At 38.8% G+C, this 14972-nt stretch overlaps 1 protein-coding gene across 2 annotated transcripts in view; it reads left to right on the forward strand.

Annotated features, from left to right (window-relative positions):
- FRAS1 (Fraser extracellular matrix complex subunit 1) overlaps positions 1-14972 on the forward strand; it is a 596246-nt gene that overhangs the window by 489054 nt on the left and 92220 nt on the right. For both annotated transcript variants that reach the window (XM_056568808.1, XM_056568807.1), the window contains exons 48-54: positions 2202-2326; positions 3813-3953; positions 4064-4291; positions 4576-4689; positions 5542-5692; positions 9002-9161; positions 13539-13707. In XM_056568808.1, the coding sequence (XP_056424783.1) occupies positions 2202-2326; positions 3813-3953; positions 4064-4291; positions 4576-4689; positions 5542-5692; positions 9002-9161; positions 13539-13707 (1088 nt within the window). The remainder of the gene's footprint in view (positions 1-2201; positions 2327-3812; positions 3954-4063; positions 4292-4575; positions 4690-5541; positions 5693-9001; positions 9162-13538; positions 13708-14972) is intronic.

Below are 14972 nucleotides of genomic sequence, written 5' to 3' on the forward strand. Positions count from 1 at the left end.
AAGCAGAATACAATTGAAATAATGAAAATGCAATTTTAAAGAACAGCAATGTCTCTGGGGGTGCTGCAGGGAAACTTTTTCAGTTTCGTATGGTTGTGGCTTGGCTCCATCTTTTTGGTTTTACAATATTTGATTGTTTCTGGCTTCTCAGGTCGGCCATAATTCACATTTTATGTATTAGAGACCTACTAGCGTTCTGTCTAGTGTTCACAGCTAATGTTTGCCTTTTTTCTAAGTTTGACTGACTAGTTTATTGAGACAATTGAACATCCAGCATTGAAATGATTTTCAATTTGCAAAGCTACTCCACTCAGCGTTTTCCGGAAACAAAATAGTTTTTTTCTCCCACGGCTTCAAAATTTTCGGAAATGTTATGTCTAGTGTTCTCATTATTAGGGCAGGCTCTAATTGGCTGAGCGCACAGTAGGGGAGTTTCAGGGCTGTGAGCTGAGCCGTTTGGATGTGAGCAGAAACAGAGCCTGTGTCTGCAATCAGCTTCAGCATGGCTGGCTCCCCCCTCCTCCCCCCTCGGTCTCCATGGTGACATCTGCCCGGGTGCTAAAGTGTGCTGCTGTCAGTGAAGGCAGTAACCCTTTATGTGCCTGCCTCTCACAACCATGTTAGCTATTGTACTGTGTGTCCCTTTTCTCACTGGCCTCTTGGAATAAAGTTTACAGCAGTGTGCTGCTGAGAGAAAGCATAGCATTCCTGTGGGTCACTGCTGCTGAGAGGTCCATAAGTCCACATTTTCCCCCTGTCCTCAGTCCCTAAATGTTGCACCATAATCTATACCAGTGTTTCCTAACCAGAGCACCTCCAGCTGTTGCAAAACTATAACTCCCAGCATGCCCTGACAGCCGTTGACTGTCCAGACATGCTGGAAATTGTAGTTTTGCAACAGCTGGAGGCACCCCTGCAAATCCACACTGTACATTATAGCTATGTAAGCTGTTTTCCAGGCAGCGGCAGCCGGCTCTCCTATTGGACAGGGGAGAACATGTGTTGAGGATGGGAGGGGATAACCACAAGGGAAGGAGCTGTGGGCGTCAATTTATTATAATTTATTATAATTTCCTCTGGGGGAGAGGAGGGGGGGAGAGCAGCAGCTCACAGGAAGCAGGCGCAGGGGGTCATGGGAAATGTAGTCTTTAAGACATGGCTGCTTACTGCTTTGGGGGGCAATTACCAGAGAACGGCTGGACCGTTTTGGACAAATGAGGTATCTTTGGAAAGGTACCAGCGCTGCAGATGTCCTTTAAGCTTTCAAATGCTGTTCCTCCTCAGCTCTTCTAAATCTGCAAAGAACTAAAAGGTAATTTCACTTGTGATGGTCATGACTGGTTATTCCGTCACAACAAGTGATTCCAGTCACACTGGCTGTGCTCTTTCTTGCCTGTTACATGTTTCCTGTGGTTTGTGCAACAGGATAACTGATTACATGATATCTTTAGGCATATTCAAAATATCCTGCGATGTATGATGAATTTACGCATAGTTTTTTTCAATGCATTTTTGGATGCCACCTATCTAAGTGGAGTGGGGTGGCACAAATATTTTGTGAATTTTTAATAGTTGCATACAATAAATGTGACTAAAAAGCACTACACTTAAACCATGCCCTTTTATACCAAAGCCACTCCCCTTTGGCAGAAGAGATACAAAAGTGACTAAAAGAATAAAAACATTTAATGTTTTATGCCAATAAATTGATTAAAAAAAAAGCCTTTGTAAAGTTCCCCCATGATTTTTGTGTTGCTTACCCTTGAGAGCCCTGGCATTGCTTTGAAAACAAGACAATTTTCAAACTGTTAACATAGAAAATAAAGAGTAAAACAAAACCAAAAAAATATATATTAAAAGACCTTTCATCATTTCCAAATATCACCCAGCTTGTCCATTCTGGTACCCTACTTAGTGGAGTGTAAAAGAGAGAAGCTAAAGCATTATGATAAATAAAAGCACAAAGTACATTCAGTGTAGCTGCAGGTAATAGTGTCTATACGTTAAGACTCTAAATGTAGAAGTGGACTAAGATGCAATTTTACATTACAGTGTGATTAAATTCTACATGCTACATATTGATTTTTTTTTTTATCTCTGTAATAATGTGTCTTAGATGGGGTCTTGGTTACGTTGGTTCTGTAATGAAAAAAAGATTGACAGCAGGAATTCATGGCTGATTTTTTTTCTCCTTTTTTCAGGTGTAAAAATTAGCAGCTTCAGCCAGGCAGATCTGGAGTCCCGAAGTATCCAATACATTCACACAAGTGCTGATGAAAAACATGCTGATGACTTCACCTTCACTGTCTCAGATGGAGTCAATGAGGTAGAAGAATTTTTTTGTTTTGTTAGATTCTCGGTTTACAGGACATTTGTGCTTGTTTTGAGATAAATAATAGCCCGGAGTCAGATTTCCCAAGGCACAAATATTATTTTCTTTACATTTTCAATTTTGCTGGGTCTCATCATTGTTTATTTGGCTGCACAGGTTAATCCCATTCAATTTACCATCTTTTTAATGCCTTCAGCCAGAGTGGGATTCTTTGTCAAATCATAGAGACTATGAACCACATTTTTTTTTGTGGCTTTTTTGACTAGATATTATTTTATTATTTCATGTTGAGCCTTTTTCCTGTAATAAAAACAATTTATAATTTGAAAGATCAGCACAAGAGAATATATCATAGAAAGTAGAGGTTTTCATATCCTTATATTTTCCAACTACAAGAACAGTTCTGTTCACATGGAAAATGTGTCTACATGTTTAATTTAATTTCTTATCCATAGTGGGCAATATTAGTTTGTCAAAGTGTCAAATGATTATATGAGCAAGCAATATATGAAGAATGATTTTCATTGCTTGTCTCAAAGCCCCAAGAGATTTTTACACTTTGCTTATATAGCAACCATTGTAATTTTACTTGTTACCTCTTTCCTCCTATTGATTGTTAATTATTAAATTTTTTTGCTTATTAATGTGACTTTGGTTCCCTTTGATAGGCTGAGTTCACACTGCATTTACTCAATAAGGCATAGCCTAGATAACATTGGTATCTTGTCTTAAAGGGTGTCTCTCATCAAAAAAACTTTTGATATATTATAGATTAATGTATGCAGAATAACTTCACATTTGAATGTTATTAAAAAATATGCTTCTTTCTATTTAATTTTCCACTTTGAAGAAATGACCACTAGGAGTCTCCCTACCAGTCCTGGCAGCAAGCATTTCAGACTCATGCTGGAGTCCTAAACACTACGAGCTGCCAGTCTGCTTTGTTCCCAAAGGAGAACACTCAGAGCTGCCAGCCTGCTTTGTTCACAGTCTGTTTGGCTGTGAACAAAGCAGGCTGGCAGCTCCGAGTGTTTAGGACTCCAGCATGAGTCAGAAATGCTTGCTGACAGGACTGATCGGGAAAAAATACAATAGAAAGAAGCATATTTTTCATTAACATGCTATTTATACCCTTTAAAGATATGCCGACATACCACAATATAAGGGTAACAGGCCTTTGCAGTTTAATGGCTTGAACATTGTAAACTATTAAGTGCACTTAGGCCATTTCCCAAATGAATACATTTATTTAGCATGGTTTTCTGCACTTTTGAGTCTTTCAAAACAAACGTGTGTGGAAAATGGCCCCATGTACATTCGAACTATTTAACTAAATGAGCCTGCTTCTGGTGTGCTGCTGTATAAGCCAAAATCCTTTTTTGACATGATGCCGATGTAGACGTACTACTATACTGAAAGAATTCAGCCTCATCTGCTGCTGGTGTTCATGTTATTTCTCTGATATTTTTTTGGCTATTAGATATCGCATACTTTTTACATCACTATCAATAAAGTGGATGACTCTTTACCTGTGGTGCAGAATCAAGGAATGAGGGTGCAAGAAGGTGTTCGAAAAACTATTACAGAATTTGAGCTGAAGGCAATTGATGCTGATACCGAGGTATGAGGAGTTCACATGCTTTTCTTTGCTGTCATGTATCTATTTTCTTGGCAGATGGAAATGTTGAGACTATTTGATCAGTTGCATTACCTTTTTTTTTTTTTAAACAGGCAGAGTCAGTTACATTTAACATTGTCCAACCACCACGTTATGGAGTGATTGAACGCAGCACCACTGGTCAGAGCTACCGCCAGACATTTACCTTTACAATGGATGACATCTACCAAAATCGTATCAGCTACAATCATGATGGAAGTAATACTCTGAAGGACAGGTTCTCCTTCACTGTGTCAGATGGAACTAACCCTTTCTTTATTGTGGAAGATGGAGGCAAAGAGGTACATCTTACACATGCTATAATGCTGAGGTTTCATTATATTTTGTATTATTAGCAATAAGCAAATAATTTTAAAAAATTGCATGTGTTTCGCTGCTAAAGATTTCATGTGGACTGCCTTTTATTACATTGGCAAGTAAAAATATATCAGTAATAACAACAGTTGACATCTGATGTTAGATGTGTGAGGAGAATAGGATCAGAGATGTTGGTTTTGGAAATCTAATATTGCAATACAGTATGAGAATTATGCAGCATTTTAATAACTGGGTTTATGGTTTTCAGATTGTAACTGCATTTCCTCAGAGATTTAAAGTAGACATCCTTCCAGTTGATGATGGAACACCAAGAATCATCACCAATTTAGGACTTCAGTGGTTGGAATACATGGATGGAAAGGTAACATTAGTTAAACTGACCAGTTTGTTAGAGTATGATTCGGTTGCATGTGCTTTAGATACGTATTACCTCAGAAGTCCTTGACCTTTTTCCTTGATCTTAGTGGGGACTCTTGAAAATGTATGTTTGGTTATTTTAATGCTTGTTTTAACAGCACATATGTTTTTGAGTACTTATGTACAGGATATAGGAGAAATGTGAACATTTGTGCCATTTTTATGTTGACTGCACTCTTCTTTTTTCTGTCTGTGCTCTTGCAGGGGGCATGGTTTGCAGATACACAGCTTGGTGCGCTGAATATATAATTTTTGTGCAGATGTTATCCACACTGCTATACATCTATAAATGTGTGTGAGCTTTTCAGCAGTTTTTGCCCTATCCAGGAACATCCTGTAATTTGTGCAAATTTATTAAGTGATTTGCGCCACATGAAATGTTTTTTCACAGCAAATGGAGAAACAATGCTTGTGCAGCAGGTTTTACATTACACAAAAAATTGCGCTCATGATAAATCCACCCATAATTTATTCTCCTAATCCCTTCCATTTATTTACAGAAAGGAGGTAGTGGCTAAATTTTCCTGGTATCTTATTGCAGACAGACCAGTAGGGCAAAGCCTCTTCTGCAGCAAGCTGTCTTAGATCCACAAATGCACAGTGTATGTGTGTATTTTCTATATTTAGTATTTCCTGAAAAAGCACTGTTAATATGTGTTTGAAAGCATTGTATTTGTGTATTTTATTGTGTTACTGTGTTGTTGATTTAACTTTTTCTCTGTCACAATTTTTGTCAATAAAACTTTTTAAAGTAACTTTAATTGATAAAAATCAGCAATACTTGGACTATTTACAGGCTTCTAATTATATTACAAAGAAGGAACTAATGACCGTAGACCCAGACACAGATGACAAGCAACTTACTTATGAAATTTTAAGTGGGCCCACACATGGCTATTTGAAAAACAAGCTAAAACCTGGAGTATTCCTTACATCATTTACACAAGGTATTATCTTTTAAAGTAAACTATTTAGTCATTCTCCATATAAGCAATCAGGTGCAGTTTATTATAAATGGTGATACTGGATATTATTTTTATAAAATGTTATTTTACACTTTTTAGAGTGTTTAAATGTGCTTATAGTGGTGAAGAAAAGTGCTCCACTGATGCACAAAAATTGCAACAGGAAACACAATATGCAGTTTTTTAATTAAAGGAGTACTCTGGTGCAGAGTATTCCTGCTCCGTCCTGCACGCACTGCAAAAAAATGAAAATGAACCATCTCTCACCTTCCTGGGTTCCCACGGAGCGCCACTACAGCTGATCGGTCCTCCGGTCCATCCTCTTCATACTTACCTGTGTAACGAAGCGTCACGTGGCGCTCAGCCTATCGCCGGCCGCCGCGATGTTCTGCCTCGGCCGGCGATAGGCTGAGCGTCATGTGACGCTTCGTTACACACGGAAGTAGGACGGAGCAGGAGTACTTTGCACCAGAGTACTCCTTTAACTTTTTTTTTAATTGTTACCAAATATAGAGTAATTGTCAAGATCTTGACAAATTTTTGAATCCTCCCAGTTTACTCCCCTTAACATGATAAACCATCACCTGCCTTTATTTTTTTATTATTTTTTAGTTTTCTACCTTGAATACTCAGATAGCTTCACAGAATGGGAAGGGAGATTACCTAGCAAGTGTGACATCATATGAAGCCCTGCAGGGGAGAACTTCCTTCCTCATTCTGTTACAAACAGCCAAGAGCAGTTCAGTATGAGGTGTGCTGTGATTGGCAGAGACAGAACTCTACTGTACACTCTATAAACTGTGCTGAGCTGAGGTCCCGCCTGCATTTCATGACTTTTGTCTCTGCCAGGCTGCTGCAGGAGACAATCTGCAAGCAGGACTGTAGGCAGGAACAGAAGGAGGACCCCTGATGGCTAAAAGTTTAGGAGTTAATTTAACACATAAAGTTACAACATTTTATTAAAGAAATCTGTCATTAGTGTGACCTACACTAACCTTTCGGTACAGACAGGTAGTGCAGGGTACACTGATGACAACGATACTTAACTTATCCTTTTCCGTGCTTGGACCAGTGCAAACCCCTGGGGGGGGGGGGGTCCTGATCAATTCAAGTCGGCGATTTGCTGCCATCCTTGGCTGATTGAGTCTGTGGTGACCCGATCGCTGGAAAATAAGGAGGATAGGAGCTCCAACCATGCTGAAGGATAGGAGTGAGGGGGCAGGCGTGCCACCTTCTCCTATTCCCTGCCATTGGTCGGCCATTGGCAGTTGGGGTGGTTAGGGGGTTGAAATCCACAATCTGCCCACCCCTAGATGTCTGGGCATAGTGGGGGGGAAGATGGCGGCAGGTGCCAGAGCACTTCAGGATGGCGAGGGACCGGCGGCAGGCAGTGGCAGGATCGGCGGCAGAGGCAGCGGTGGAGGCAGCAGTGAAGATTATTGGTAAGTAATCTTCACTGCTGCCTTCTAGGAATTGCCAAACTACAACTCCCAGCATGCCTGGACAGTCTGGGCATGCTTGGAGTTGAAGTTTTGCAACATCTGGAGGGCTACGGTTTGGACAATACTACACACTGGTCTTTAAACTGTTCTCCTCCAGTTGTTGCATAACTGCATTTTAGTGAAATAAAAATATTTCATTTACACTTCCGACTTAATCCGACTTTTTTTTTTGCTGTTATGACACCATAGGGGCTTCCTAAATGCGACATGCCCCCCAAAAACCATTTCAGGAAAATTTCCTTTCAAAAAGCCAAATGTGGCTCCTTCTCTTCTGAGCATTGTAGTGCGCTCACAAAGCAATTTATGTCCATACGTGGGATATTTCCATACTCATAAGAAATTGGGTTACAACTTTTGGGGGCATTTTCTCCTTATACCTCTTGTAAAAATAGTTAATTTGGTGAAAAAACTGCATTTTAGGGAAAAATAAATGTTTCATTTACACATCCGACCTGTGAGGTGTTAAGGCTCACTGTACCCCTTGTTACGTGCCATGAGGGGTGTAGTTTATAAAATAGTATGCCATATGTTTTTTTTTTTTTATATATATATTTTTTTTTTGCTGTTATGGCATCATAGGGGCTTCCTAAATGTGACATGCCCCCCAAAAACCATTTCAGCAAAATTCACTTTCCAAAATCCCATTGTCGCTCCTTCCCTTCAGAGCCCTCTAATGCACCCACAGAGCACATTACATCTACATATGAGGTATTTCCTTACTCGAGAGAAATTGGGTTACACATTTTGGGGGGCTTTTTCTCCTTTTACCCCTTGTAAAAATTCAAAAACCGGGTCTACAAGAACATGTTAATGTAAAAAAAATTTTGATTTTGAATTTTCGCCTTCACTTGCTGCTATTCCTCTGAAACACCTAAAGGGTTGACAAACTTTCTGGATGTCATTTTGAATACTTTGAGGGGTGCAGTTTTTATTATGGGGTCATTCATGGGGAATTTCTATTATGAAGGCCCCTCTAATCAACTTCAAACCTGAACTGGTCCCTGAAAAATTGCTGCTGAACGTTGAAGCCCTTTGATGTCTTCCAAAAGTAAAAACATGTCAACTTTATGATGAAAACATAAAGTAGACATATTGTATATGTGAATCAATATATCATTTATTTGGAATGTCTATTTTCCTTACAAACAGAGAGCTTCAAAGTTAGAAAAATGCTAAATTTTATAATTTTGCATGAAATTTTGGAATTTTTCACCAAGAAATGATGCAAGTATCGACAAAAATTGTAATGTAAACACCCGAACTGGTCAGACAGGTAGAAAAACAACTGTCACGTCAGATTAAAAAAAAAAAATTTTTTAAATGGTATGCTATGGGCAACTCAGCAACTTTTCCTCTGGACAGGTTTTGAAAAATCTCCCCCTAAGTGTGTTTGCTACAGATTGTATGCTATGTTTACTTATTGATTTATTCTTCTATCTAATTTAACACAACATAAAAGCTGCAGCATAAAACCCACTGCATGTACACTATGTGTGAACATACCCTAACGGTTCTTCTTATAATGACAACAACTTTGACAGTCCCATAAAATATGAATCGAGGATTATGTGAATTGGTGATAAGTTGTCATTTTGGGAAATCTCTTATCGGGCTTACCTGCCAGGGAACTCTAGCAGTAACTGTGAGATCTGACCATTTCTTGTGGTTTGCTGTGTTTTTAATAAACATTTAATAAATTTCTGTGTAATATGGTAAGTTTTCTCTAAATACTGTGCACTTGTATAATTATAATGTGTAATTAAAATGTGTTATTATTTTTATTCACCAGAGGACATAAACCTGGGCTTGATAAGTTACATTCTGGATGAAGCCAAGTACAAGGAAACTATGGATAACTTTAAATTTCTTGTAAAAGACAGTAAGCCCAATGTGGTCAGTGACAACATGTTCCACATCCAGTGGTCGCTGATCAGCTTTACCCATGCTAGGTAAGTCAGTGGCTATAAAAAGTCATTTTTCAGAAATACCTATAAAACATCACATTCGCCAATACCTTATGTTAAAGGGTTACTCCGCTCCCCAGCGTCCAGAACATTGAGTTCCTTAATGCTGTGTGCTGGATTCCGTGTTCACGCCCGCCCCTCGTAACATCATGGCCTGCCCCTGCACGACAACCGTCACGCCCCCTCACATAGACTTGCATTGAGGGGGCAGGACGTGATGTCACATGACGGGGCGTGATGTCATGAGGGGGCGGGCGTGAACACGGAAGTCGCACACAGCGTTCAGAAACTCAATGTTCCGGACGCTGGGGAGCGGAGTAACCCTTTAATGGTTTTGTTAGGTTCAGGGAAAACAACGATTTCCACTGAACACACTGAAAACAAGGGACATTTACTAATTCCAGTGGACAGACAGTTATCTGTAAAACAAAAAGTAAAAACAATTATTTGAGGGGCTTATAAGGGACTACATACAGGAATACATAGGGTGTAATAGTAATATAAGTGATAACCAGCATGGGTTAACTAAGGACAGAAGTTGTCAAACCAATCTAATTTGCTTTTGTGAAGCCTGGGCAGAGGGATGGCTGTGGATATATAAAGGGAGATTTATCAAAACCTGTGCAAATGAAAAGTTGCTGAGTTGCCCCTAGCAACCAATCAGATCGCTTCTTTCATTTTGCAGAGGCCTTGATAAAAATGAAAGAAGTGATCTGATTGGTTGCTATGGGCAACTGGGCAACTTTTCCTCTGGACGGGTTTTGATAAATCTCCCCTATAGTGTTTTGTGTTTTGCGAAAGCGTTTGACACTTTCCCTCATAGGTAGCGAATAGGTAAATTAAGGTCTTTAAGTTTAGAAAATGTCATATGTAACTGGATTGAAAACTGGCTTAACCTCTTTATGACTCGGTGCATTTGGATTTGTGGCTTACATTTTTCCTCCTCTCCTTCTAAGATCCATCATTTTTTTATTTTTCCACTAAAAAAGTTGTATTAGGGATTCTTTTTTTGTGGACAAGTTGTACTTTTCATTGGCACATTCTATTTTATTATGCAATGTATGGGACCACTAGATACCAGGGATTACTGGCATTTAAAGGAGTTATCCAGGAAAAAACTTTTTTTTATATATCAACTGGCTCCAGAAAGATAAACAGATTTGTAAATTACTTCTATTAAAAAAATCTTAATCCTTTCAGTACTTTCTGAAGTTAAGATCATTCTTTTCTGTCTAAGTGCTCTCTGATGACACGTGTCTCGGGAACCGCCCAGTTTAGAAGAGGTTTGCTATGGGGATTTGCTTCTAAACTGGGCGGTTCCCGAGACACGTGTCATCAGAGAGCACTTAGACAGAAAAGAACAACCTTAAATTCAGAAGCTCATAAGTACTGAAAGGATTAAGATTTTTTAATAGAAGTAATTTACAAATCTGTTTAACTTTCTGCAGCCAGTTGATGTTGAGTTGAGTTTTGTGCTCTGTATAGATGCAGCATTTAACCATTTTAATGACAGACATTGGAGCTATCTTTGATGTCTGTCATTACCAGCAAATGTCAGCTGCTGATAGCAGCCAGTTATGATATGCCATATTCCCCTCTCCAGACTCCTGATGTACATGTATGTCATGGGTTGGGAAGGGGTTAAGGACCATACCCAGAATGTGGTGGTCAATGATTCCTACTCTGATTGGGTTCCAGATATAAGTGGTGTACCCCAAGGTTCAGTACTGGGTCCACTTTTGTTTAACTTATTTCTTAATGATATAGACGATGGGATTAACAGCTCTGTTTTGTAGCATGGTACAGTCTGTGGAAGATGTGCTTAAGTTACAAGCTTACTGGGACACACTGAGTGAGTTGGCATCCACTTGGCAAATGAGGTTCAATGTGGATAAATGTAAGGTTCGGTTATGTATCTGGGTACTAAAAACCTGCATGCATTATATGTCCTAGGGAGAGTATAAGGGGCATGGAACATCTTACCTATGAGGAAAGATAGAATATTTAAATGTGTTTTGCCTTCAGAAGAGACATTTTAGGAGGATATGATAAACTCATTTAAGTATACAAATGGCCTTTACATAAAATATGGGAAAAACTGTGCTAGGTAAAATACCCTTAAAAGACAAGGGGGCACTCCCTCTGCCTGGAGGAAAAAAAGTTTAGTCTTTAGGAGCGACAGTCCTTCTTTGCTATAAAAACTGTTAACTTATGAAACAGTCCACTTTAGAAACAGGTCACAACATGAACCATTGAGGGCTTTAATACAGGATTAGATACAACAAAATAACAACAATGTATTGCAGAAATATAGTCACGTCCCCCTCCTTCCTTTTAACTCTTGGTTGAACTTGATGGACGGCTGTCACTTTTAACCTACGTAATAACCCCTTTACATCTGTCATTGGATACACTTATGGGAGGAACTCAGTAAGTGAAACATTTTAAGGGAGAGTATGGAGATCAAGTCTCCATCCCTCAAGAAAAGTTTTTATTTTCTTGTTCGGAGAGCAAATCTAAAGACCACTAGGGGGCACCATAACAAGAATGCAAGAACAATCTATAGACATACAAACTGGAGATATCTTTTGTGAAAATGCCTTTTTTTCAGAAATTGGGTAGTTAAAGGAGTTTCCTCATGTTGGAATATGAATATGACTATGTTCTTTATTAGGGAAATCTGAATTCATAGAAGAGGAATGTGTTAAATAACAAACTTTTTGCCTGTGAGAGCATACCCTAAAGGTTCTCATACACTTTATAGGCAAAAGTCAATCGTATCCCATGGGTTTTGTCGACACTCTAAAGTGTGTGCAACCTCCAAACTCTCCCACTACAGATGATGTTGGAGGAGAGAAGGATCTGAGGTTTTGGATATCAACTGCCTGACCCTTTTGGGCTGGTATAGATAAGAAGTTGCCCGGCTGCGGTTTACCCCTCCACAGCCGTCTCGAATGTTCTTATGTATGGAGAGGTCGGCAGAGATAACTGTTCAAGATGACAAACGTTTGGCTGACAGCTATTAAAAGTATATGCCCATTTTTATACTTAATTTCCCCTCTAGTGGCACTGTAGGGCAGTTGAACACCTGCTGTCAGGTTCTGTCACAGGTTACAGTTGATTACAAAAAGGGACAATTCTTTACGTGCTTTAAAACATCTACACAAAAATATACAGGTGCATACATAGATGGATATTTTTTTATAGCAGTGTATTCACTAAGCAGTCAACAACTTATTGAAGGCCCCATATGATAAAGTAATGTAAACCTTTAACTTTTTACATTCACCTTCATCTAACTCTTGAGGATGTGCTTTTTGTCTGATAAACCTTGCAGTGTGCACTTTCATCAGTCAACTTTCAAAGAGATAAGATAATATGCAACAAACTAGCAATTTAATAGAAATGTTTGTTCTATCTGTAACATCTGCTCTCCAGCCACACACGCTGGCCGTGAGCGCTCTTTTGTCATGTCCCCGGGATTCGCATCATTGGACGCGCCCTCTTGCGAATCCCAGCCTGTCACTCACCTCCCTGGTCTTCCTGTTCTCGCAGCTCCCGTGCCCCCGCCTCCTAGGGCCTTGACCTCGTCTTGCCAGTTTCCTTTTGTGCCACGCCACATCCCATCAACCTGTGCGGACATGTTGAGCCAGGAGTAGCGACCTGGGTGCCGCCGGCCCAGAGGATCCACCACCTGCCTTGATCCGTTACATTATCCTTTAGTATGGTTGCCACTATCTTCAAATTGTGAGAACTATGAGAACTATTTTATTTATTTTTATATTTCAAGGCAATGCTCATATAATTTCTGGAGTAGACTTTGATGTGACAAGCTGAAGAGTTAAAAAAAAATTACATTTATTTTACATTAAGTCTCACACTTTTTTGTAACATTTTGAGCATTTTTTTAATTATTATTCGGACGTTTTTCAGTTGTTTTTTTTTCAAGAGCACATATGGGAAAATGCCTACAGAAAACACCCCTAGAGCAAAAAAAAAAAAAGCCCCACAAAAACTCTGTGTTTTGGGTCATTTTTTTTATATCTTTCTTGGTCGTTTCTGCCCATGTGAATATATTGTAAGAAATAAATATCCCTATGTACTACAGAAGCAAAAATGCAAGCATTATTTTAATTTTGGGAAAAATGAGTTGGGCTGAATACGAACTAACAGTTCACTTGCTGTGTGATATATCCCACCCCCTGTGGTACCATTGTTACAAGAGAATCAATGTGATTCATTTAACCTTACAGTGGTTAAGGTTATTGCTGATCATTATATGTTTCATCTACTGCTGAATGTAATGTATCCATCACATACTAATGAATATTAATCACTAATGTGTATATTTTATGTTAAAAGTTACAACGTCAGTGAAAAAGCAGGATCCATAAGTGTTACTGTAAAAAGGACAGGAAATCTTAATCAGTATTCAATAGTCCTGTGCCGGACAGAACAGGGAACGGCTACATCAAGCTCCAGTGTGGGCTCTAGACCAGGACAGCAGGATTATGTGGAATATGCTGGCCAGGTAAATATTTTTACTGCTTATTTCTTTTTGTACCTAGGTGAACCATCAAGTCTATACGTTTTGTCATTATGTATTCAAATTAGCCCAAATTTATGTGCATATTTTCTTTTCATATTTCTTTATACCATTCAGAACTCCAGATTTTCAGAAAGATAACATACAGCCACACTAGAGGAAGTCTAGGAGCTTATGATATAATTTTAGACATAGAACCTAATAATTACATCATAATCAGCTACTAAGCTCCTACTGTTGACCGATTCAGGCAGACTACATTTGTAAATTTGTAGCCGAAAAAGTGCATTATAACATTATAATGATAAATTAGGAAAGTTATCAGCAAATAATCTTTTACTTTTTACATGATATTTGACACTCACGATATACTTAGATTTTTTTTATTGATGCTTTAAATGTCACTCTTGTTGAAAGTATAGTCAGAGTTGGTGACACCTATTTTAAGATGTATATGGAGCAGCCAGTACGTGCTGTTTTAAATGGTCTTCAAAATAGGAATTCCTCCTTGCCTTCTTACGCATTTAAATGTATTACAGGAAGATAACATTTTACTTTATTAGAAATTCAAATTTCTGTATGACATTTGACGTGACATACACATTTTTACAACAAAGCACTTTTCTGATTAGTGTCTAAAATATTGGTGTTTTCTCTATAATTTTCTTTCCTTTTCTGTTATATGAAAACCACACAAGCACCTAGCATGTTGCCTAGGAGAATAATAGATGTTGTGTGGGTGTAATTAGTGTACTTGACAATCATTGTAAAACTACAGCAAAGTAGAGAAACTGGAATAAGTATATGGAAGTTTGCTGTCTGTTAATGGCTTAAAGGAAACCCGTCACTAAGTTTTACCCCATATAATGAGTGGCAACACGTAATAGAGAAACAGGCTTCACTCACTCAGGAGCATGAAATCCTCAGCACTTCTGGACACCAGCATGTGTAAAATACAAAAGCTTTATTTCTTTCTTCAATATAAAAACATGATAGGGGTACAAATTGTGGTAAACACAGGCCGACACGTTTCGGAAAACAAAAGCCTTTTTCAAGGTTCTGAAACGCCTCAGTCTTTTTTTACCACAATTTGTACCCCTATTATGTTTTTATATTGAAGAAAGGAACAAAGCTTTTGTATTTTACACATGCTGGTGTCCAGAAGTGCTGAGGATCTCATGCTCCTGAGTGAGTGAAGCCTGTTTCTCGGTTTGTGGCAGCAATGCCCTGACAGCGCCTGGATCAGTGGG

This window comes from Hyla sarda, chromosome 1, assembly GCF_029499605.1.
Source record: "Hyla sarda isolate aHylSar1 chromosome 1, aHylSar1.hap1, whole genome shotgun sequence".
Taxonomy (NCBI): Eukaryota; Metazoa; Chordata; class Amphibia; order Anura; family Hylidae; genus Hyla; species Hyla sarda.